General features: G+C 39.6%; 1 protein-coding gene across 3 annotated transcripts; it reads right to left on the bottom strand.

Annotated features, from left to right (window-relative positions):
- Positions 1-1,271: 1,271 nt before the first annotated feature.
- Positions 1,272-25,284, bottom strand: LOC132145032 (protein capicua homolog). 3 transcript variants are annotated; one of them, XM_059555736.1, is made up of 20 exons: positions 25,113-25,284; positions 18,405-22,130; positions 17,494-17,625; positions 17,219-17,369; positions 16,907-17,000; positions 16,466-16,648; positions 14,922-15,054; positions 14,521-14,808; positions 12,325-12,422; positions 9,411-10,260; positions 8,155-8,294; positions 7,897-8,057; positions 7,105-7,292; positions 6,620-7,021; positions 5,776-5,948; positions 5,567-5,691; positions 4,557-4,708; positions 4,135-4,266; positions 3,920-4,045; positions 1,272-2,751 (listed from the first exon to the last, which is right to left on the bottom strand). In XM_059555736.1, exons 2-20 carry the CDS (start codon positions 21,961-21,963, stop codon positions 2,480-2,482), a joined length of 7,359 nt encoding a protein of 2,452 aa, XP_059411719.1. In that variant the 5' UTR covers positions 21,964-22,130; positions 25,113-25,284; the 3' UTR covers positions 1,272-2,479. The 3 variants fall into 3 exon arrangements, with proteins under 3 accessions (XP_059411719.1, XP_059411721.1, XP_059411722.1); XM_059555738.1 differs by having other exon boundaries at positions 3,920-4,042; XM_059555739.1 differs by having other exon boundaries at positions 7,135-7,292.
- Between the last annotated feature and the right edge of the window lie 389 nt (positions 25,285-25,673).

Here is a 25,673-nt window from a genome sequence, read left to right as displayed (position 1 = left end):
AGAATCGAGAAGAATGGTTATATATGCCTATTTCTCCTCGCACACGTCAGTAGCCACCAGTTTTCAGGCATATACTAACAGTCTTTTTAATGTAGTGCCACTGCATTTTCAGGAGGGAAAATACAAACAGCATTTGCTCGAGGGTAAGTTCTATTTGTCAGGGTGAATGTAATCTTTAAGCACATACGCTGACACACACACAAACATTTGTATATCATGGACATATAGAAATATATAGGTATATTTTTACATTTATATAGTCACACATTCAAGTGAAGACTGAGTAGCATTTTATACTCATCACTCCTTCTCTTTCAGCAAAACCAGACGCAAGAAAGTGCTAGGTTAATTTTTTTTTCTTTTTTTTTTTAGTTTGTTCAGTTTGGATTTCTTTCTCGAAACTCATTGATTTTTTCCCCCACTCTCCGATCAATATATATTTTATATAACAGCTTGTACAGTGAAAATCTATGGCACTAACAGGTCACTCGTCTACTTCAAAAATAAATTTCCACCAACGTCCTATTGCACCAATGAAAGAAGAGGCAGAGTAAGAAAGAGGAGATCCTGAGAAATGCCGCCCCAGCGCTGGTCTCGGGTCAGCTTTCCCTTGCGTAATCCTGAATCGAAATGAAAGCTTACTCTGACTCCAGACCAGCGCTTAAAGTGGCGCTTTCCATCAACACTTCGGTTAAAAGTCTTAAGGAGATAAAAAAACAAGGGCTTTCCTTACGGGATGCGGAAAGGGAGAATCGAACACAATGGAACAAAGTCGTTGGTTAGTTTTTAAATATCTAAAAACAAATACTTTCCTGATTTAAACCATGGTCTAGGACCATATATTGTGCAAACACCTGATTGAAATATAAAAAAGAAACGAGGAAAAGAACACAGAGAGAGCCTCCCCAGCCATCACGGTTATATATATATATATTATATATATATATATATATATATACATATATATATATATACATACATACATACATACATACATACATACTTACATATACATATACATATACATATACATATATATATATATATATATATATATATATACACATATACATATACATATATATATATATATATATATACACACATACATACATACATACATACTTACATATACATATACATATACATATATACATATACATATACATATACATATACATATACATATATACATATACATATACATATACATATACATATACATATATATATATATATATATATATATATATATATATATATATATATATACACACATACATACATACATATACATATACATATATATACAGTGTACGGGGAAAAGCCTAAGTTGGCGGCCAGAGAAGAGGAGCTTCAGCTAAAAGGCTAAAAGAGAATTTTTTTTTTTCTTTTCGATGTAATCGCTTCAACACTTAGATAGCTGGATTAGTCCATGCTGAAAATATTTCTAGAGGAAGAAGAAGAAGAGAGGCGCAAGCTAATACAAAAAATAATATATCAGTCAGTTCCACCGTTACGACACAACAACAAAACGACAAAGCAAAACTACACGTTGATTCAAAGAGGGGTAGTGTCTCTATTCGTTTGCGTCTTCTTTTTGACGCTAGGACAATGTTTTCCTCTCTCACTTTTGAATGTGCTGTGTTGTTGTTGTTGTTGTTTATGCGATTGTGGTGGTCGCTGTAGCCTCTGTTTTCTACTCCACTGGTCTATGTGATTACGAGTCTCGAGTTTGTTGCTTCTGGGACCAAAAAAAAAACCCTGTGAATTTACAGCCCGTGCTGAAGAACAGTAACAGCCGATGCATGTACCCCATCACGGGGGTGTAACATTCGCACAAAGACCCTTCTCCTCCCCCGGCTATTGCTTTCCTCTGTCTCTCGGCCTTTACAAATAAAAGTGCAAGCGCATTTGTACCCCCTCCCACCCAACCCACCCTATTCCCGTTTTGGATTGAAAGTTACCGGTACCTCAAACAGTCTAATCTCTTGTCTAAAACATTCAGCCATTTGATAAAATCTGTGCTGGCCCCATGCAGGGGGCTTTACTGAGTGTGTGCAGACAGGCTGGTTTGGTGCTGCCTGTGGTGCAGCATTGAAGGGCTCTAAAATTCCGACAAAAAGTGAAGCCACGCCCTAATGCAGAGGTGGACCAATGACGGTCTAACACGAGTGGCATATGCAAATGAGTGTGACCTCATGTGCTCCTTGTGCAAGTGGTTAATGTGTGAAAGTGATATTATTATGTAATTGCATAAAGTGTGTGCGCGTGTGTGTGTGTGGGTAACTGTGCATAACAACAGAACATCAACGAAGTGAACGCAATGGCAACAAAATCAGTTAGATTAGGAACGAAGCAAAATCCACATATGTGCTGAACTGTATATTGCCAGCGGAAATGGGTTAACACATTTCTAGAATCCATCCCTACATTCGTCTTTCATTCTTTTGTTTTCGCTCGTCTCCTTCGTCGTTCTTTATCTCGACTCCTGCGGCTCGCCCATGTCTTTCTTTGGCTCTTCAGTGGCCCTGCCCCTCTCGTCCGCTTCAGAATTCTCCCTGGCCGCTGGATTGGATGGTCCGGGAGTAGAGGCGGAGTCAGAGCTTCCACTGGCCACGCCTCCCATGTTTTCTGAACTGCCGGCATTCTGCATGATCTTCTGCCTTACCTCGCGGATCTTCAGCTGCAGGCACACCTTGCTGGGAAATGTGTCCGAGTGGCGAGCTTGGAAGGCAGCTGTGGCTTGCGCTGTACCAGAAAGAAAAAAATATGCGAGTTGCATTTTTTTTTTTTTCATTTGATGCTGACAGTTAAAAACAAAAACAAATATGCATAATCATTGAGCCTCTGAAACGATGAATTTGATAACTGTAAAAAAAAAATTGTTGTTGAAAAAAATTTATATTATTTCTAAAAAAATGTATTTATTCATTTATAAAAATGAACTTTTATCACACATTTCCTGATTTTGAGTTTATATCTGACTTCTTCTCAGAATTGATATGTAAAGTCAAAACTGTGGTATGAAACAAACTCTGAATTCTGGTGGAAACATTTTAAAAATGTACATTTTAACATTACTACAGTCGTCAGTGTCACATGGTCCTTCAGAAATCATTCTTATATGCTAATTTGCTGCCCAGTTAATTCTTACTCTTACCAATGTTGTAAACAGTTTTTTCTCAGGATTCTTTGATGAATAGATCATTAAAAAAAACTGGATTTATTTGAAATTGACTTTTTTTTCGCTCAACAGAAGTATAAATTCAATGGACCCTTTATACAAGACTGTGATTGTCACGTTTTTTACTGGACATTAGCATCATAAATCCTTCCAAAAAAAAAAGTGTATGTACATTTATAACACTATATATTGTATTGTATTACCATTGCGTCAAATTACAAAAAATTTGTTAACGAATGCTAATGCAAAGTGCGTTTTTGATGCAGTGACGGTACATTAGACATTGTTCTGAAAACACTGTCGTGGAGTTTTCTTTTGCTAATTGAGCAAATGGGAATGCAAAAAGTATATTTGTGGTACTCTCCCTATGATGACTTCCTCTGCTGAGAAACCCGGAAATGTTAAAAGTGACATGACATATACAGCCAGATGTATGGTGACCCATACTCAGAATTCGTGCTCTGCATTTAACCCATCCAAAGTGCACATATACAGCAGTGAACACACACACACCGTGAACACACACACCCAGAGCAGTGGGCAGCCATTTAGTCTGCGGCACCTGGGGAGCAGTTGGGGATTCGGTGCCTTGCTCAAGGGCACCTCAGTCGTGGTATTGCCGGAAACTCAAACTCTCTAACCACTAGGCCACGATTTCCCCCTTTTTAAAAGGGTCCATTCAAGTCAAAAGTCTGGCTGTGCTGTACTGAGAGAAGGTTAACTTGATGTTACCCGAGGGGAAGAAGCCGTGCTCCTGGAAGAGCTGCATAACGAGCGCACGCCGCTGGTCCAACATCCTACGCAGAGAGGAAGGCGGCACACGGTCAAACTCCTCCAAAATATGCTCTGTCTCTCCTGATATACACAAAAGATAAGAAAACACATATGAATAAATATTTTTATGCATGGGTTCATGAGACTGAGTTTAAAGATCAAACTGAGCCTACCAGCCCTGTCGAAGGTAAAGATGTCCCCCTCACACTTGGCAGCACTTTTGGGTGTGTTGGGCTCTGAGCTGCAGCTGGACAAGCAGCGACTCTTCCTCCGGGGTGAACTGGGGTCGTCAACAGAGTCTAGATCTAAGGAAGAGATAGAAAAGGTTATGAAAGAAGGGATCAAAAATCACCAAAAAGCAAACTTTAGGCAAAAAGAATCCCTTAGATCCCTTTCCCTAGCTTTCTTCCCAATGTAGTTGTCTAATAAACCTGACATCGTATATAACAAATATTGGCTTTTGTTTCTCTTTTGTAAGCCGCTTTGGATAAAAGCATTTGCTAAATGCATAAATGTACATGTGATTGTTTGAGAAAAACGTGGTATTTGACTTTATATTGACTATAACTTCATTATATTTATAATCTTCTCTCACCTGTAGAGTTCCTCCGCTTCCTGCGGTAGCTGCCCAGGATGGCTCTAGGGGAAGTTGCTAGACTCTGTAAATTGGGAGAGGGCATCACATCTTCAGGCTTGAACTCTGGCAGCTCTTTAAGACGCTCTTCAAAAGAGGAGCCAAACAGCGCCCTGCGGAAGAGCAAATATAGCTGTTACAAAATGAAATAATAATTGTCATATCAGCAGGGAAACTATGTAAAAAAGAGAATGCAGAATGTCTGTCTTATAAATCACGTAAATAGTACTTTGTGAAAGATATGAGCAGAAATGGAGGGATGTGACTAACCAGTGACTACTAATTTGGTGTAAATGCAAAAGAATAAGGCCTGAAAGATACACAAATACAAACAATTGTGCATACTAGACATAAATGGTTCACTACAGTCAGTTTTCCCTTCCAGGGCAAATACAAATATGGCTGAGCAAATGTTTGAAGAAAATCTCAAAGTAAATTAGTAAACTGTAGACAGATAGTAACAGAGTAATAATAAATATATGTCAAATTTATATATTTGAAGGTTCACTGATACCTTCAATAATAAGATGTGTTAATTTTACAGTAACGCAAGTATATTCAGTATTTAACTTTGACCACATGCATACAACACACTGGCTAAAAATATAATACATCTGTGTACACACGCATATTACGTTTTCTGGCCGCATGGTGATACTGTTATAATGGTTTTGTCACTGGCTTTTAACTATTGTTGTTATTGTTAACTTAAACTAGTCTTTACTGACTGAATTACAGCTCAAACAAAGCAATATATTAGATCAAAAATGTAAACTTTAAACTGGACCTTCAAACCGAAAACGTAATCTCAATCTTAAAAATTTTAACTTGAAAATGAAAATGAGAAATGTTTCCCTGGCAACTGACTGAAATCAGCAAGTTTGAGTTGAAGTGCTAATATTCCTAAACTACAAATAAAATAAAAATAAATTAATGCTAAATAACAAATTATTACAAATAATGCCACTCACTTGTCACCAGCATCTGTGGGGGTTTTCAGTGGAGGTGGGCGGAATTTGGTCTTTTTAACTGAAGTGGAGTCAGTCTGCAAAGGGGGTGGTGGGGGGTCCAAAACAGAAGCTTCCCTGCGTCCTGGCTGAAATAAAACAAAACGTGATTATGGAAGAATGTGGGGATCTGAACCTGCACAGTTGAAAACGGTCTGAGAAAAGCGTCTTACCTCTCGACTCTCGTCTTTGCTGTTGATCTCAGCTTGACTCTCGGTCTCTCCTTCCATCGCTCTTGCTCTCTCAGCTCTCTCTGTTTGAGACGGGACCCCTCCTACATCTCTCTCAGACTCTCGCTCCAGTTCGCTCCCTTTCTTTCCATCCTCCTTCCCTTCACAATGCTGACCTATTGAACATTTTGAACATGACTTTGAACATGAGGGACTGAAAGAACCTACAGTAAAATGAAAATGATTAATCAATATTTAATGACAACTGCTGTTAAAGATCTTGAAATAGCCATAATATCCATTTTGTAGTAGCTTTTGAAATATCGATGGCTAGTATAACCAAAAGCTTATATTAACCGTGATGGCACAAAATAAATATTTTTGTAGATTTGTGATTTTTTTTTGATACTTTAATGAATAGAAAGTTTAAAAGAACAGCATTTATTTGAAATTTTATATTTTTTTCTAACAACATAAATGTCTTTATTGTCACTTTTGATCTATTTAATGCATCCTTGCTGAACATAAGAATTGATTTAATAAATTTACTTTTTAAAAGTCACTTTACACACACACACACACACACACACACACACACGTACAATAAAAAAGTATTTTTGATGTACATTTTAGTGTTCTTTATACGTTGCATGCCCCTCATTTGGTAATAACAGTGAATTATGCATCATTATATGCAACTAACTCTAAACCAAACCCTATTCCTAATCCTGACCTTACAGTAAGTACATGTTGTTAATTATTACTCATTATGTATAATTTCTCTATAACAAGGAGACACCTTAACTTAAAGCCAAATTTGTAACTGAAATGAATGAGGTTACTTCACCTTTATGTGCGTGCTGCACCAATTCCTCCAAACCACTAGGTGGCGTCTGATGTCCATCCTTTGACACCACCAGGTCTCTCTGTTTCTCCATCTCCTTCCTAGTTTCTGGTCCTCTCTCGTTTTCCATGTGCATGTATCCCTGAGACTGCAGCTGCGAGTCTGTCTGCGCGTGTGGTTGCGCAGCCGCAGCTGAGGGTGTTTTTTCTTGATGCATTGAGGATGATGCTGGAGCTGATGTGGAACTTGATGTGCTTTGTGACACGGCTGTCACTGACACAACTCCTCCGGCTAAGCTGACGCTGGGGTAAATGGCGGTCACAAGTTGATGGGTGGCCGTTGAGGCTTGTGCAGGTTGTGACAATCCACCCAGGGGCGGGCATGGAGCCAGGAGGGGTGGTTGACCTGCGGTAGAAATTGAATGATGTTTGTCATGATGTGTTAAATATGTGTTGGTGGTTTAGGGAACTCTCAGTTATATTACTAACTTGCAACAATAGGTTGAACCAAGGCCTGACCGGCTGGGGCAATTGCAGTGAAGCCAATGGTCGCCACTGGAGATTGCAAAAAAGATGGAGCCGCAGGTGACGGGGTCTGGTAGGTGGAAGAGACTGCAGGTGTTGAACCCAATGGAAAAGGAGCTGCAACTCCAGGAGTTGACTGGACATATGTGATCCTGTGAACAAAAGCCAAGCAGAAGTTAGATTGGAGACACAGAAGCTTTTCCCAAGACAGACATGAATCTGGATCTCTCTTAACACTCCTGTCAAAGAAATAAACTCCTAACTCTAATTACTCAAATCAGAGGATGAACAATTGATAAAATTTTATAAAAGTGTTCATTTTTACACCATTGTTTTAGTTTAGACAGTTTGTGATTTTTGACCAAAAAAAAGTCCTTTCAGTAAAGATATTTAGTTTCATCATGCCATATTCAAAACTGTAATTAACCTCACATATAATTTTAGAAATAACAATGCATTTCAGAATTTTCATATTTGTCAGTAATTTTCTTATCATTTGGTGCCCATGATTAAATATTAAAATATTTAATAAAATCATAAATTAATTAATTTTTTATTTATATGAATACATACATATATGTATATGTATATATGTATATATATATATATGTATATGTATATATATATATATAATACATTCTTGTTGATCCAGGAACATGTCCTACTTGGCACAGTCACAAGAAGGTTAGACTTGATTATGTTTCAGTGCTCAGATGTCTGGCAGCACTTTTAAAAAGACAGTGGGCAGTAAAGTACCTTGTAGGTGGTGGCGTCAAGAGCACTGTCTGAGGAGGGGTGGGTGCAGGGGCCATGACAGTCGCGGTTGGCATAGAGACAGGAAACGAGTTGCCGGTATGCACCGATCCTCCAGGATGCACATTTGTTTGGACCACAGGCATTGGTGCAATTTGAATGATCTGAAAAGCAAAGAAGCACATGAAGCCGACACATCTGTTGCGAATACAATAAATGCTTCTCACTCCTGTAGCGGGATTGTAGCTCAAGCCAATCTACCTTACTTCCTGGTTGAGTCCCATGTTGGACAGGAAGGGGTGGACCCACCAGGGAAATTGGCTGCGGAGGTGTAGATCCTGTTCCCATTGTTGCCATGGGAACCAACATCTTGCTCTGCAAGACTGGGGACTGTGCATGAACTGAGCAGAGAGATGAAAAGGACTGATATAGTAGAGGTCGAGAATAGACTTGATAAACACTGTGTGCATAATCTTGATCCTTGTAAGCGTGGGAAACCTCATTAAATCTATTGAAAAGCATCAATAAAGCTCATATTCACTTGGATGAGGACACATCAAATAATATACAGGGTTTCCACATGTTTTGACATGAATTTCACTGACTTGTTCATGAATGAGTCATTTGTGAAGTGGTTCGACTGAGTCATTGAACCAATTCACTCACACTTCAAATATTGGGCTTGTTTTACACCAAATGCAATATCCAGTCCAGTCATACACAACCATAGGTTTTGCTCTGTTAAACCTCTAAAACAGAAACTTGAAAATATCAGTGCTGTCCAAAGATTAAAATAATTACACTTTTTTCAAATTAACCTCTTTTTTCCTTTGAAATAAAAATTAAGTATAATACAAGCTAAAATAAATTCATTTCAGGACTGGAAGACATCAACAGAAACTAGACATTAAGGCATTAAATTGATTAAAAGTGACAGTTAAATAATTGTTACAAAATATTTTTTTTTGTTCTCTTTAACTTTCTTGAATTTCACCAAAAGAATCTTGAGGAAAATGTTTCATCTTTCATAAAAAATATTAAGCAATGCAACTATTGATCAGCATTGATAAGAAGAAATGTTTTGAGCACCAACTCAAGCATATTAGAATGACTTCTAATGTGATTAGAGAAATAATTTAATATTTAAAATACATTCAAATAGAAAATAATTTTTTTATATTGTAATAACATTTCTGAATATTACTATTTTTACTGTATTTGTAACAAATAAATGTAGCCTGGGTGAGTGTAAGAGATGAAAACATTAATAAATTCTTACTAATCCCTAAACGGTAAGGTAATTTACACTGAACAAATAATTTTTTTAAGGGAGAAAATTAAATGTTAATAAAAAAAAAAGTCTAATGTCCATTGATTTACTATATAAATGTCCATTGATTTAAAGATTTGATTGATATGCATGAATATTATAGTCCTGAAAATCCCTGTGGAAACCCTGAAATTATCTCAACATGTGCTGGGTTTCTTCACTACAAGTGAACTGCCCCAAATCTCACCTCCACCTCCCGGGCTGACTCCTCCCACCGCTGGGACTGAAGCATATCTTATTCCTTGCCCCGCCCCTGAATGTACACCATTGGCCAGGCTCACATGGGTGGGTGCCGCACTGGACAAGGTTAGGATGCTGGAGGGCTGCTGGGAGGAGGGACTGTTGGGATTGGCAGTTGCAGGCAGAGTTGGAAGGATGTACTGCACCTGTGTTACGGGTTTCCCACCACTAGGGGCAGCAGGGAGGAACTGGTGATGAAGGAGGGGAAGGGGTACTGCGCTGTTATTAGGGGCTCCGTTGCATGGAGTAGGTTGTGGTGGGGTGATGAGCTGAACGGTGGGTTGGTTTGGGAAGGCTCCTCCCAGGACTAGGCCAGTTACTAAGCTTCCTTGCCCATTAGGTTTGGGAGAAGAGGAGGGAAAGTACCCACCTCCTTCTGCTCCGCCAGCACCGATCAGTAGCTTGGGCTTCCTGTCCGGAGGAAGGGTCCCAACAGCCACACCCCCATCAGCTGGCTTGCTGGCGATGGGGATAGGGGTGCTAGTGATGGGACGAACAACATTGGTCACCACAGTGGGGGCCATCCTGACAGCACCTTGTGAAGGGTATGTCCCGGGATTGAGTGGCAAAGTGGCAGTTATACCAGTGACGGAGGCCGAATTAACATGGAACGAAACCTGCCCTCCTCCACCTCCTCCTTTCCCTTCTTGAATTCCCCAATTATCCAGTTCTGCACCACCCATGCCTCGCTTCTCCTTCTTCTCCAGGTTCTTTTCACCCCCATCTTCATTGTCTTTGTTGCCAGTTGTGCGAGTCGGAGAGAACGCTGAAGAGGAATGGACTGGTTGGGAGGTGCGCTGAAGAGAAAAAGATAATTTGTGGCATAAGATCACTACTATACTCTGATTATCTGATCATTTCATTCACATGTATGCTTTATTTGATGTCAGTGTCAGTGTGTGTGTTTCACAACTGCACATACAATTACGATTCAAATATGCGGAATGCAGAATAACATTTTAAGTGAAAAAAAGCTTCAGTTTTCTACACAAAAAGTTCATGTATGGCTTCAGACCACTTTAATTTTATATTGACATTACATTTACACCTTTGGCCAACATTTTTTTCAAGCTATAAGTTTTTAAAGTTCATGCATTCCCTGGGATGCATGACCTTAGCATTGTTTGCATCAGGTCTTATTTTTTTTTATTTTTACTGTTTTAGCTCCAGGAAGGCTCAATGTGGAATATAGAGCCAAAGTCATATGTACTACTTTTTAAAGTTATTTTTGTTGTTTCTGGAGGAAAATATTGTATATACTGTATATATATATATATATATATATATATATATATATATATATATTTACACACACAGGTGCTGGTCATATAATTAGAATATCATCAAAAAGTTTATTTCACTAATTCACTAAATGTCTTGCATACGTCTGTGCGTAGAGGTTCTTGAAGCACTGACTCCAGCTGCAGTCCACTCTTTGTGGATCTCCCCCACATTTTTGAATGGGTTTTGTTTCACAATCCTCTCCAGGGTGCAGTTATCCCTATTGCTTGTACACTTTTTTCCACCACATCGTTTCCTTCCCTTCGCCTCTCTATTAATGTGCTTGGACACAGAGCTCTGTGAACAGCCAGCCTCTTTTGCAATGACCTTTTGTGTCTTGCCCTCCTTGTGCAAGGGGTCAATAGTCATCTTTTGGACAACTGTCAAGTCAGCAGTCTTCCCCATGATTGTGTGGCCTACAGAATTAGACTGAGAGACCATTTAAAGGCATTTGCAGGTGTTTTGAGTTAATTAGCTGATTAGAGTGTGGCACCAGGTGTCTTCAATATTTAACCTTTTCACAATATTCTAATTTTCTGAGATACTGAATTTGGGATTTTCCTTAGCTGTCAGTTATAATCATCAAAATGGAAAGAAATAAACATTTGAAATATATCAGTCTGTGTGTAATGTATGAATATAATATACAAGTTTCACTATTTGAATGGAATTAGTGAAATCAACTTTTTGATGATATTCTAATTATATGACCAGCACCTGTATATATGTATATATATATACACACTCAAAGCATAATTTCTCATTTAATCTAACTTAATGTAGGCTACTAAAATAACTAAAAAATAGAAATGACAAAAACACATCAAAATGACTAAAACTAAAAATTAAAATGGAGTATATAAAAATAAAAACTAATTCAAAATACTGATAAAAGCTATAACAGTATCAATTATACTAAAATAACGACACAAGGAGGAGTAAATAATGACAGAACTTTAATTTTTGGGTGAACTATGCCTTTAAGGCAAAGAGTTTCTTTAGTGAACCATCTAAGAGACGGAACACTTAGAGACATCTGCTGCCTTGTGGGGTATATCCACTGGCATGGAAATCCTGAAGAAATAATAGTTACTTGCCAGACAACCAAACACACAGATGCAGAAATAATCTGGTTTTATAAATAATAACTAGATGAGAGCAAATATAATTTCTGTTGCTATGGAAATGAGGCTTATCTAATTTAAAGAATATTTCTTAACAAACAGGGATGGTCTTTTCATCAATTAAATATAAACATTAACTTTATTCTAGATGACATATGACAGCTGGATGTAGTTAGGAAGCGAGTAAAATTGACATTTTTAAAACATCAAGATTTTATAACTTGTGTAATGTGAAAGTGTGCTTTTGTCACTGGTTTTAATCAGATTTCCAAAGGAATTTGGAGATTGCATGTAGTACAGAACATTTATTCATTTAAAAACGACCTAAAACTGCATGCATAACAATATAATAGGAGGGTAAAAAAAGTAAAAAATAGTTGAACTATAACAGATGCAATGTGGGACATATTTCTTGACATATCATGCCAACTACCCATGTGATGTATTAAGTGTTACCTTGCTGTCAGCTTCATCTGCATGCTCGTTTTCATCATCGCTGTCTGTCACTCTCTCTTTACACTTCAGGTCAATGGAGCCGTCTGCATATGAGTCTTCTGTGGGGGAATCACACGTTAGCTGTGAGACCAGGGCTTGCAAATCTCACACTCATGGGACTGAGAGCTTGCCTTTCCAAAATGAATTAATGATGTTTGGATGGTGGTGGTGGTGCATCAGAGAGCACAAGAGCTCGTGGGAGACACAGACTCAAGAATCAGTCAGGACTGACTAATAATGAGAAAATGAGAATGGAATGCAAAACACTTGTAAAATCAAAACCGAATCGCTGAAAGATAATCATTTTCTGATGCTGTGTACATTCCAAAGCATTATCTACAGATCAGGGGGTTTTGGGGTCTTATGTTTTCCAAAATGCAAAATTCAATCATAGAGATGGAATTTACTGTGTAACGTGGAATGACACAGAACTTGACTAAATCTGGATCAATAAATCAAAAGTAGGGCTGTACACAAAACCTGATATAAAATAGAGTCTGTGATTATTAAACCATGAAAAGGCTGTTTAAATATGAAGTCTGCATGTTCTGCATGTCTGTGTAAATGAGTGATGCAGTCTCATCTACTGCACTTAAGCATCAACCGTTTCACTATATGAGGACATTCAGCTTCTGCTGTATGACAATCTGTTAACCAAAAATAAAAGAAACTGTTCAAATTTAATTTGATTACATTTTAAGATATTTTCAATTGTTAAGGTTTTACATATGTGACCCTGGACCACAAAACCAGTCAAAAAGGTAAATTGTTTTAAATTGAGATTTATACAACATACGAAAGCTGAATGAATGAATAACTTTCCACTGATGTATGGTTTGGTTTGTTAGGATCGGACAATATTTGGTTGAGATACAACTATTTGAAAATCTGTAATCTGAGGGTGCTAAAAAATGTAAATACTGAAATAAATCACCTTTAAAGTTGTCTAAATGAATTTCCTAGCAATGCATATTACTAATCAAAAATTAAGTTTTGATATATTTATGGTAGGAAATGTACAACATATCTTAATGGAACATTTTCTTTATTTAATATCCTAATCATTTTTGGCATAAAAGAAAAATCGATAATTTTAACCCATTCAATGTATTGCTGGCTTTTGCAACAAATATACCCCAGTGACTTAAGACCCTGGTCCTGGTCCAGGGTCACATATTTATTTGATTAGCAATTCAATAATTACCACTGTATCACTTCAATAACACATTTGTAAAACACAGAATCCAGAAAAATGAAAACAGACAACACAGAATTTCAGAAAAAAAAGAAAAAAAAAAACTTTTTATAAGGCTCTATTATTTACATTTTTAATAAATCATTAAATTATAAAAAGGTTATGAATCCAATTGATTAGCTACTTTTTGATTATTTACATTTAATTGAGGAGACCCAAAAATACCTTTCAATATTGTTCAATTTTGAAAAGAAAATTTTAATTGTTAAAACTGTATGAATTCAATTGATTTGTTATCCTTTTTAATCATTAAAATATAATTAAACCATTAAAAATGAAATCCAGAAAAAATAAAGCGGATTTCATAAGACTCTACATTTTTTCAATAGATCCAGACCTCGAGCATAAAAAGTGAGGCTTTCTCTTGGCAATTCTTTATAATAATTTCATTACAGATTACATATCATTACTTAGAATGTTTTCAGATAACACTTTATTTTAATATTACTCCATACTTAAATGTATAATTACACCTTAACGAGAACACCATAAAATAAAGTGTAATCAGTTTTTAAATTTCTGAAGAAACTACGAGTGGAGCATATGCAAAACTAACCAAAGTGATGCTAAGGAGTTCTGGATGGTTCAAGGTTGCTGCTATTTATCATATTGCCAAAGATGTATCCATCTTACATTTAATGTGCGGCAATTTGTAACTTGACCTTCCATGTCATTCACTTCCAGTTATTTGTAGCAGCCCAAAACAAATCTGCTTGATATTGCAAACCTGTATTTATCATCTTATTTTAGTGTATTATAAACACACTACGGTTTGTAGTGTAAACAGTTTTACCATTTGCTACACTCCAGTTATTTACCTACAGCGGCTAATGAATCACATTCACAGAAAACAGCTCACTTTTGTGTTGCAAAATGAGGTGGATATGATGCACACAATTTACCTAGGACATCATCATCCCCCTCTTCGCAGATTACCATAGGCTCTTCATCACTGGTCACATCCTCACTCAGTCGTCGAGGGTGAGCAGGGGCACGGGGATGAAACGGTCCTGTGCTTTCCAGCACTCTCTCCTTCTCCCTCCTCTCCAGAGTATGCACAGCGCTCTGGGAAAAGGCGCGAGGCCGTTGAAGCTGCCCTCCCATTGATCCTCCGTGACCGTCAGACCGAGGTGAGGTCCTGCTGGGCCCTGCTCCTTTGTGGTCAGCCCCCTGAGATGCAGAATGGGCCTCTGGGGAAACAAAGAAGGTTAATGCAGCATCAGTTGTGTTTCACACTACTATGCACTCATAGCTCCACACGACCAACAAACGCCCACGCATATAAACAAACTCCCACACAGACCTGTGCTTTCAGACATGCTGCGCTCGCGAGCTTCTTTGGCCCCTGGAGTTCCCCTGCCCTCAGACAGGGACTTCCTTCTGTCCTTGTTACACCATTTCCAATCAGGGTGAGCTCGGAAATGAGCCTCCTTCACCTAAAAGAGAGCAAGTGAAAAATAAGTGTACTAAATGCATTTATAATACATTTATTTTATGCTAAGTATACTACAAATACATTTACATATTTAAGTACTTAATTAAAATACCCTGCAAATATACTTTAGGTATGCTAAACTGCAAAAATAAAATATTTTGTACTTAATGCACTTTAATTATGAGGAAGTAGCGCTTAAGTCCATTTAAATATATACTAAAGAATATTTGATTGTGGATCTATTGCAAGTATACTTTAGGTAAACCTTAAATATCTTGCATTTAAAGACCAATATTATTCAAAGATCATACAAACCTCATCAATAATGACATTAAAACCTATTTTAGGCTTAATATTAAGAAGTGGCAGTCCAAATAAAGTTTCATTATTTTTATATCAGTAAGTCTCAAGGTATTTGTCAGTAATTATGTTAATAGATTTGAACTATGGTTAATATGAAATAAATGTATTTTAAATATAGTAATTTTGTTACACTGGAAGTTACTAATAAGTTAATAATTAAGTAACAGGCTTAATCAATAATAAAAAGTGCAACTCTTGGATCGTGCACATATTCCGATTTCTAATATTATTTACTCAAAAATAATATAAATGCATTCTTTTTTATCTGACCATTTTTTGAAATAAATTTGTAATCAATGTAGTATTACTAATTGATGAATGATTAATTTCAATAAAAATACACTACATTACCATTTAAATGTTTGTGGTCAGAATAATAATAATAATAAAAAAATGTGTCATTATGCATTAACTTTTTCCAAAATGATAGTAATAATACTTTATATTGTTAGATATCTATTTTAAAAATGTTATTAATCAAAAATAGTAAAAATAAATTTAGTGTAGTTGACATAAAAATATTAAGCAGCACAACTGTTCTTAACATTGATGATGATAAGAAGAAGAAGAAGAAGAAGAAGAAATGTTTGTTGAGCTCCAAATCAGTATATTAGAATGATTTCTGAAGGATCATGTGACACTGAAGACTGGAGTAATGATGCTGAAAATACAGCTTTGCATCACAGGAATAAACTACATTTTGAAATACATCGAAACAGAAACCAGTTGTTGTAATTGTAATAATATTTCACAATATTACTGTTTTAGTGTATTTCTGATCAAACAAAGGAGCCTTGATTAGCATGAAAGAAAAAAAATGAAAACAATTTGAATGATACTAGTGCATTAATTTGACATTAATTGCCATCAATTTGGCCATCAACCATCCTGCTTTCCAGATTTTTGCATCTATAGTACATACTGTATATCGACCACTGTAAAACTGAAATCAGTCTATCACTAATTCAGATGCAAAACCAAGTTTTAAATTCACGTTATGTCTTAGGAAAGACAACATATTTGATAATATTCCACAAAAATGACTGTACCTGGAAGGCAAGATCATGATACTTCTTCTTCTCTTTGGGTCCCAGCGCGTACCACCACTCACCCAGTATTTTACTGACGGTACGGTTGTCCTGGTTGGGGTGCCGCTGGTGAACCAGTGCACGGTGCCGCTTACTAAAGATCATAAATGCATTCATCGGCCGTCTGATGTGGTCCTTTTCCCTCTTTGTGGTTTGAGCGAGAAGAGAGAGAGATGTAATGAGAAATAATGAGTGTACATTTTTATCACACTTTCAAAAAAAGATAAAAAGGGAAATGTGGCAATGGCAATGCTTAATTCTGTAGCCTGAAAACCTTGACAAGTTTCTGGGTAATTTTTGCCGACGCCAAAATGGCGAGGCTGTCTAGTGATACTCAAAGGAAACCAGGCAACTGATAAAATCTTTTTAAAAAAAGGACACTTATAGCAGACCGAAACTTACCTTCTTGTCACCTTCTTTCGGGAGTGCACTGAGAGATTGTGTGCGTCTTTTCACGGGGCTGGTGGATGGAGCAGTGTCTTGAGCTGGGAAAAAACTTTAAAAAAATATATTGCATAAAAAAACATTAGGCTAACCGTAAAAAAAATTGAACAATAAAATTATTGTGAATTTTTTGGGGGGTTTTTTTGTTCTTTTTTTTTTTATAAAAGGGCATTTCCCCATAATATGTGCATATTATAGCATTTTTTTTTACTATTGTAATCTAAATGTTTGCTGTCATTGTCAAGAGGTGAGATGCAAACAGATATTTACAGGTCATCAGCATCACTCTCGGTCTCACTGTCACCTCCTCCCTCCACGGGTGGGTCTTCAGCAGGAGGAGGTGGGCAAGACGGGGAACCTCTTTGTGGAGCTGGATGGTCAGTAGGTCCCTCAGTCACAAGGGCAACTCCACAGCGAGGTTCTGCAAGTTTATTCAGTTTCAAAACATCAACACAAAACATATTCTGAATGTGATTTTGTGTATATTCTATGAAGTATCATACAAGAAAATATTACAATGTCAAATTTTAGTGATCAGATGTTACCTTTGCTCTGATTTACAAGTGTTTGGCCATCTGCAGGCTGCATGGACATTTTTGTCTGGCTGGTCTCCAAAAAAGGAACCAACGAATGCCACGCGAACACTGGCACAGAGCGGGGCTCCACATTGGTCCAAACTAAAAGCAGAAACAGACAAACCTATTATATATTCACACGACTCTTTCGGAAAACCTACAGCCTCTTTATTCTCTTAGGAGGGAACTGGTGAAAAGGCGCCTTTCGGTGTCGGACTGAACCTGAATGTAAGCCATTCATGTACATGTCTGTGTATCGGTGATTGGTGAAACAAAGAAAGTGTGTAACTGTCCTGTGCATCTGTCATTCCAGGCATCTGTGTATCTCAGATTAAGTACTCATGAGAATCAGGGCGGTCCAGTCACCCTCTAGCCATGCATGTCTGGGCAAGTTCCCTTGTATCATTTCAGACATACTGCAACTGTCCAAAGAAACACTGACCCTGAAAGCACAGTGCATTCTTCACTACACACACCCAAACACACCTGCTGCTGACCAGCATACCAAAGTCACTCTGAGCCCCCCTTATTTTTACAGTTTGTCAGCCTGATAGGAAATAGAAAGTGTTTGTTGGTGTCCTCCAATTTACAAAACATATTCTGGCCTGCACAAACTAATCAAGAAAAAAAAATCTCTTTTGTAAAAATAAACTATGAACAAATTGTGCAAATAATCAATTTGGATAAATGTGAATAATTGCATAGAATAATTGCAAGAATTTGATACTACTTAAAAGAACACTGAAATTGACTTTGGAAAATCTAAGCATAATGTGTGACATTTTGAGATTTCCTCTGAAACTCTAGCAATACATGAGAATCTATTACTTTAAAAATGCTTTTGAATCATAGTTTACAAATAATATAAAGTTAGCACAAACCAGTGCCAGGCCGTCCCATGATGATGTCTTTGCGAGGAGCAGGGTGAGGGGACTCGGCTGGCAGGATGAGGGGCAACAGAGCAGTGGGTGAAGGATGGCAAGCCACAGGCTGTGGGAGAGCACCACCCGCAACTGAAGGCCCGCCTGACTTCCTCTCTTGCTCTTTACCTCCTGAGCCAGATAGTGCAAGGACAGGTCCAGTGGTTGCATTAGAGGTGGACACATTCAAAGCGGCAGAGTTTGAATGGGCGGGATGCCCAGAAGCCACAGTTGTCAATGACTGAGAGGAAGTCACCAGGACTAAGGTGGGAGCAGGATTACGAAGAAGAACGGCTCCGTTGGTGGCAGCACCATTTATGGGCACAGGGGCCTGGAGGCCCACGGCATGGTGAAAGGGCTGGCTGTGCTCCCTAGAGCGTGAGCTTGCTCTACGGCTCAGTGGACCATCGCTGAATTTTGCCAACGGCACATCAGGGTTACGTACAATCACAGGTGAATCGCGTAGGGGAACAATACGACGTGAGCTGGGATCCTGTGGCAGTGGCGAGGGTGGTGTGGGAGAAACCAACATAGGGGGTGGAGTGGAAGCGGCAGAGGATGAGGGTCGGCTTGTGATGCTCCTCTGTCGAGAAAATGAGAGATATGAGGGGGTGCTAGGCTGGCTTTGAGGGGATAGAACCCTGAATGCTGCTGCGTTGAGGCTGAGGCTGGGGTCATTGAGTTGGGGATCAGATTTCCCATAGTCTGATGTACTAGGCAGCGGGGGTGGGGGGACATCAAGTTTACGTTTACTGGGACTCATGGGTACAGTGAATGTCAAGTTGGTCTGAAAAGTGGGGACGATGCCAGAGATGTGGCGCTCACGTTCAGCGCTGGGAGTGCCAGGGATTTTAGTGCCACTGAGGTGGCGAGGGCGGCGAGGGGTCAGTGGTGCTGTGATGGGGCTGAAATTATCTGGGCGGATGCCAAATAGCGTGGGTGAGGGGGATGGCGCAGGTGAGAACGGTGACTGATTGGATACAGGTGAAAATGGGGGTGTGCATGAGCGTGAGCTTCCAAGTGAGACCAACATATTTGCAGCCTCGCACTCGTCAAAGTCAAAGCGCGACATGTCACGTGTCAGTTCTTGTGGTATAAGAGAAGTCATCACCAGACGTGGTCGAGAGTCCCCGCCACGGCTGCTGGCTTCACTGCTGTCTCTTGAGTTGTCGTCCCAGTCATATTCACTGCTGGTGCGTCCACCTAAACGAAGGTCAGGTGTGATGGTGCCAGTGCTACTGGCGCCACTCCTGTCTCGGCCAACCCCGCCTCCGGATTCCATCTCTTTGGTGCGCATGGAGAGATGCCGAGAGCAGTAGCCACGCCTCTGCGACTCCTTCGAGCAGCCTTCACGTGAGCAAAGTCTGCGCCACTGCTTTCCGTTGAACTTCTTGCGGATGCCTGTAGGAGTGCACACCACATCGCCCTTCTTGTACTTCTGTTGAGCGGCCGTGAGGGGTGTGCGGGACCGTAACGAAGAGGATGAGGATCCAGAGCCACCCCCTGATGCACTATGTGAGTTGGAGCTGGGGGTCTTGTCCAGGGAGCCTTGAGAAGAGCTTGGGGGCAAGGGAGGAAGTTGGGACGTGGATGAGATGACTGCTGCACCTGTGGTTGAACCCAGGCCCAGGAGCATAGGGGGGTGATTTGGGTGAGGAGCAAGGGGCAGATGGGGTGCAATCGGGGTACTGAGCCCTCTCACCACAGAAAGGTGAGGGCTGAGGTAGTTTGGTTTAGAAAGAATGGGCCGATGCTGAGAAGGAGCCCCAAGAGCTTTGCTTCCTAAGGCAGTGATGCCACCATCCCTTAGCTGGCTAAGACAGCTGACTTCCAAGTCCACACCATCTGGGGTGGATGAATAAAGATGATGGGGTTGATGATGATGCTTTTGCCTCTCCCTTTCTAGTTCTCGTTCCCTTTCTCTCTCTAAGTGCCTATGCAAGTCTCTTTCCTGATCCTTCTCTCTGTGATTTTCCCAGTCTCTGTTTGGGGGCACACTGAGTACAGATGTGATGGCAGTGTTAACGACAGAGGACGAAGAATGGGGTGAGGGGAAAGGTTGCAGCAAACTCTGAACAAACGTTGGTCTAGTCAGTTGAACCACCTCCTGCTCCACTTCCATGTCCTCTCTTTCCTCCCACTCTCGTTTTCTTACCCTCCTTCCATCAATACCTGGCTCTGCTGGCTGGGGCGGCTCTAAGTCCCAAGGAGGAACCAGAAGGCGGAGATTTTGTCGTGAAACCCAAATGGCCTGAGCCCTTCCGTCATCTTCCACACCACTCCTTTCCTTTCTCTCATCAGACCGATCTTCCCTTAGCTGAACACGGTATGGGAAAGACACAGCTGGGTGTGGATCTACTTGAGTGACTATACCTTCTCTGTACCACTTTTGCGCTCCCTCACTGCCCTCGTCACCTCCTACGAAGGGGATGCAGACTAGTGATCCTATAGCCACCGGGGCCACACCAGGGGGTGAGGCATCTAAAATAAGGTCAACAGAATCAGTAGCAACTCGAAATGGGTACTTGCATATGGTCTTTTCTCCATTAAGTTGCACCTCCACAATCCCATGCCCCTCGCTAACTCTCCGCACAACTCCAGTGCGAAACACACCAGATATTTCCCGGCCCCGATCATGAGGCCAGCCTTCCCCTAATCTGGGACCCTGTCGGGCTAGAACTCTCTGATTTTTTAGACCTTTGGCGAGGACGCCGGCTACACCAGATGACAGGCTCTCCTGCGAGGATGTCGAAGTGCTATGTGCTTGTTGCTTTTGGGAGTTGGAGTTAGAATCACGTCTTGAAGTCGTTACGTCTAGGTCAGCAGAGTGTTCGCTGGCTGTGTCGGTTGAGGAGCAACGCTGTGGGCTGGATGCGCTCGGCCCGTTCCTTTCTCTGCACTCACCTGCAGTTCCACCTGTAGGCCCAGTTACATTGTTGTGTCCGTACCCAGTGATGTTATCCTCAGCCAGCTGGCTTTGACCGTGTAGGTCCGTGTGTGCAGCAGAGGCAGCTGGGCCCTGACTAGCACTACTTCCGTTATGAGAGCTGCTGCTGCTCTGTGGGGGAGTGCTGGGAGTGCTGGGAGTGCTGGCGTTGCCATGGTTTCCGGCATAGTGCTCCGAGGTGTACTTCTTCTTGGGCACACGGGCCTTAAAAGTGGCTGTCTTGCGACTAGATGAAGGGTTGGGGCTGTTGCTGGCGCTGATCGTACTACTGTTGCTGTCACTCTGTGTTCCGCCAGACTTGGAGCTTCTGGGGCATTCCTCTGTCTTCCCGAAATCCTCTGCTATACTGAGGGACCCCACCTTTTCCGGAGACCCGCTTCTTGTCAGTGGCCCTTCCTGTGAAGAGTCAGAATTTGAGGAGATATGTCTCTTGGGAGAGGTAGATGAAATTTGGGTTTTTTCCTCTGTTTCTCCCTTCTCTTCCTGTGGGCTACTGTCCGCTGTCCTCCTCTTACCTCCCTTGGCACGAGTGGATGGGGGCGACCGCCTTTCTTGCTTTTTAATGGGCTTCATCTTGTCTTGCTCTTAGAGAGTTTCTAATGCTCCTGATTTCCTGCGAGTCCCAGCCTATCAATATCTTCCACTCTGTTTCCCTCTTGCATCCCGCCCCTTCTCTTTTTCTTCTGTTCTTGTCCAAGCCTCTTCCTGTTTGCGCTGTCCTTTCCTTCTTAAATTAGATCCTGCAATGAAACACAGTACATGAGATGGAGCAGTTTGCAATACAGCACTATAATTCTCATATAGAGAACTGGGAGTATAGAAAACAGAGCATACAACCAAAAACAAGTTAGTGCACAAAATAAAGTTTTAAGTTTAGTACCTAATCTTATCTAAACATCTTTATAAGTGTGAATTTATATAACGTAGTCTTAAAAAGTGGATATAACACAATTTAATACAAGAAAATTTGACAACGATAGAACACAAAGAAAAATGCTTGCCCAGACAAGTCACACACACACTTTGGTTTTTGGCTGGATCAGAGGAGGCGGGGGAATTCCTTGTTCAGTGGTATTACTGTGACTCTAAGGCTCTATCTCGCTCGCTCTTTCAAATGACCTTTTTGCATTTGTTACAGAGACAATCCACCCCTACAATCCTAACTTCCTGTCACAACACTACAACATCTCAATGTACAATACCATCCTTACACATTACTACTTACACATTTTTTCCTCCTACCAAAACACCATTTTCTACACCATCCAAACTTCTGTTTAAAGTCCATTTAAAACCCACAGATATGTTATCAACATTAATGTTTGCAAAATATATATTTAGACACTTGGATACACTTTCTACAACCCAGTTTAAATACACTCTACAGATTACAAATAATTCACTATAGTCAAATGACAAATAATTTTAAATTTGAATATCTCCAAATACTGCATGCAGGGTTTATGCCTCTAAAATATGACTGACTGTTTTTTATTAAATTACGGATGTGCATCTAACGATGATTAAAGGTCAGAACATGAATGACCTCTTTTGATATGCCAGTGCATGCTGGAATTGATGAAGATATAACAGATCATTTTAGGTCCGCAATGCAAAACTGTCCCATTCTTGTGAGCAGAAACCACAATAACCACACTGCCATTTGCACTGTAAGACAAGTTTGCAGGCAATATGCAAATCTAAGATATGCAGTATATAACCTTCAGTAAGAAAATTCCATCATAAAATAGTTTACTAAGACCTGCTATGACTTTTATTGCTAGGTCATGTAGGTGAGTAAAATGTTGGGGTCAATAAACTATTCCAGTGCATATAAGATAACACAAACTAAATAATGAAAGGTTCTATTTAAAAGGGCACACAGTTATTATACCAATAGTACCATCGGTTCTGATTTTATCCTGACATCACTTTTTATTTTTTTAATCATTGCACCCTTTTATGGACATGTAGATTACATGCTCATACATACTATCACTATGGTTATATTTGTGTTTTTTTTAAGTCATGCTTGTACAATTAAGATATTCAATATTTTATAAACACTATTAATTGAATAAAACTTGTATATGTTTTATACTTATATAATAAGTAGTAGTTACTGTCAAATCTGCATGACACATTGTGTCATGTGATGTCAACACATCAAACCGTAGAGCATGACACCAGCAACATCAAGGTTATGTGTTTGATTCCACGGGAATCAATGAACTGGTAAAAATTATGCATTGAATGCTATATGATTCCCCATGAAACGAAACGTCTGCGAAATACATAAATTAATACAATTTATATATTTAAATTAGATTCAGCTTTATTGTCATTATGCAGTGTACAAGTACAGAGCTAATGAAATGCAGTTAGCATCTAACCAGAAGTGCAAGAATATAGTGTTTTATATACATATAATTGCAGAGTAAGTGAAGCTATGATTTACAGAATGTACAGTGGAGTTGCTATATACAGTATTGAGCAGAGTGTATACAGTATATAAATAAGAATGTAATGTAGGAATTATATGTACAATATGAACAGCAGCAACGTAAGAATAGTGGTAATAAATATAGTTGGATGAGTGTTCAATAGTATTGTCAAACAATGTATTATATGCCAAATAACAGTAGTACAATAATATGTTTATAGAAATAGTTTACTGTGCTTTGTACAGTAACAACTTTAAACAGTTTACAGTGTAATTTATTTATTTATTGTAATATGTGTAAAACTCTCTGAACTGGCAAAAGAAAAGAAAAGAAAAGAAAAGAAAAGAAAAGAAAAGAAAAGAAAAGAAAAAGTTTATGAATGCACTAAATGGGTATTTAACTTCCCTGGCCTGCCCACCGCACTCACTGACCCTTCAAGTAACAATTATAACAACTCAATTTTGTAATGACTCGCCAAATGCACAATAAGAAATGTTCCCATGCAACAGCAAGATTCCAAATACACACAAATGTTCTAAAACAAAGTAACAGCCCTGTTTGCCATCAACAATGGTGCTGCTGTCGTCGACTTGCGAAAGTTTTGCTGAGTAGTACATACACCGCCGTATCTGTGTCAAGCGCTTTTATTGGTCGTAGTGCCCTACTACTCTACGCTTACAACCACACTATGACACAGTGGAGTGCTGTAGGCCTCCTCCAGAACACAAGGCCGCAGAGCAGTTCCCGTCTCCCTGAGGATCCTGACTCGAGGGCGACCCGTGTTATTAAACATGAGGAAAACAAAACAAAACAAACAATCCTTCTCAAATATATGCGCCTATAGGGTATAAATATGAAAACATCCGAACTAAATTTACTGAATGCATCTGAAAACATATTATTATAATATAGACAAGTTTAAGGACCAAAATAATCGCGTTGTCTTTACGTAAAAAACCTATAGATATAAGCAGTGACAGTTCCTGGAAGGCAAAGGAATACACGAAGGCAGTTCGTTGAAGCTGTTGTCACACACAAATATTTTCAGGAAAGAAAGTTTTTAGGCTGACTGTGCACCTCCACCCCTCCCTTACAATGTGTGTGTGTTAAAATGCTTACTCCGCCATTTTATACAATCCATTACGAGGAAAATAAACAACTGACGGCGAAACATTGTAACGTTTGATGGATCCGCGACGTAATAAGGCGAAACACAGCGTTAAATGTAACGTTATAGGCAGATGACTGCAGTACTGCAGATGAAAGGTTTCAACTCACCCCGTGAATATTTACAGTGCCGTCGAAATTGTGTCAAGGCGAAAGCCAAGCCTATAAAACCACGGAACCCCGAGAAAGCTTTTGCAAAGAGTGTTTTTCTTCCGCAAAATGAGAAAAAGTCCAGCCGTCGGTGTTCCAGGGTACTCTACAGTCGCAAAATGGTGAATGAAGCCCTAAGCCTTGACATCCAGCGCCCTCAGCCAATCAGCGTTCACAGGAGGGTACAGTAGCCTATCAGTATTCGAGCTGCGGTGATGAGGGCGGAGTCATCTGTCAAAGTCCGGTTGATCGACAGGTCGCTCGGACCAATCGCGCTATGGGAAAACAAGAAACAGCTGGTCGATCCTGAAACTGCATCAGCCAATGGGATTCGAAGGGAGGGACAGTCGAAGGGAGTAGGTGGGCAAAATCGAGAATATTAACAATTTGCGACGTCTAAATACTTTTGTAGTCAGTCTGAGCAAAGCGTTATTGCCGGTGTGAAATAAAAGAGAAAATATAAATGAATGAAACAAAAATAGGGAGCCAGTAATGTTTACAAAATAAATAAATACACTTCAG

Source organism: Carassius carassius, chromosome 8 (genome assembly GCF_963082965.1).
Source record: "Carassius carassius chromosome 8, fCarCar2.1, whole genome shotgun sequence".
In the NCBI taxonomy this organism is placed as follows: Eukaryota; Metazoa; Chordata; class Actinopteri; order Cypriniformes; family Cyprinidae; genus Carassius; species Carassius carassius.
This window is presented reverse-complemented; position numbering and strand designations above follow the sequence as displayed.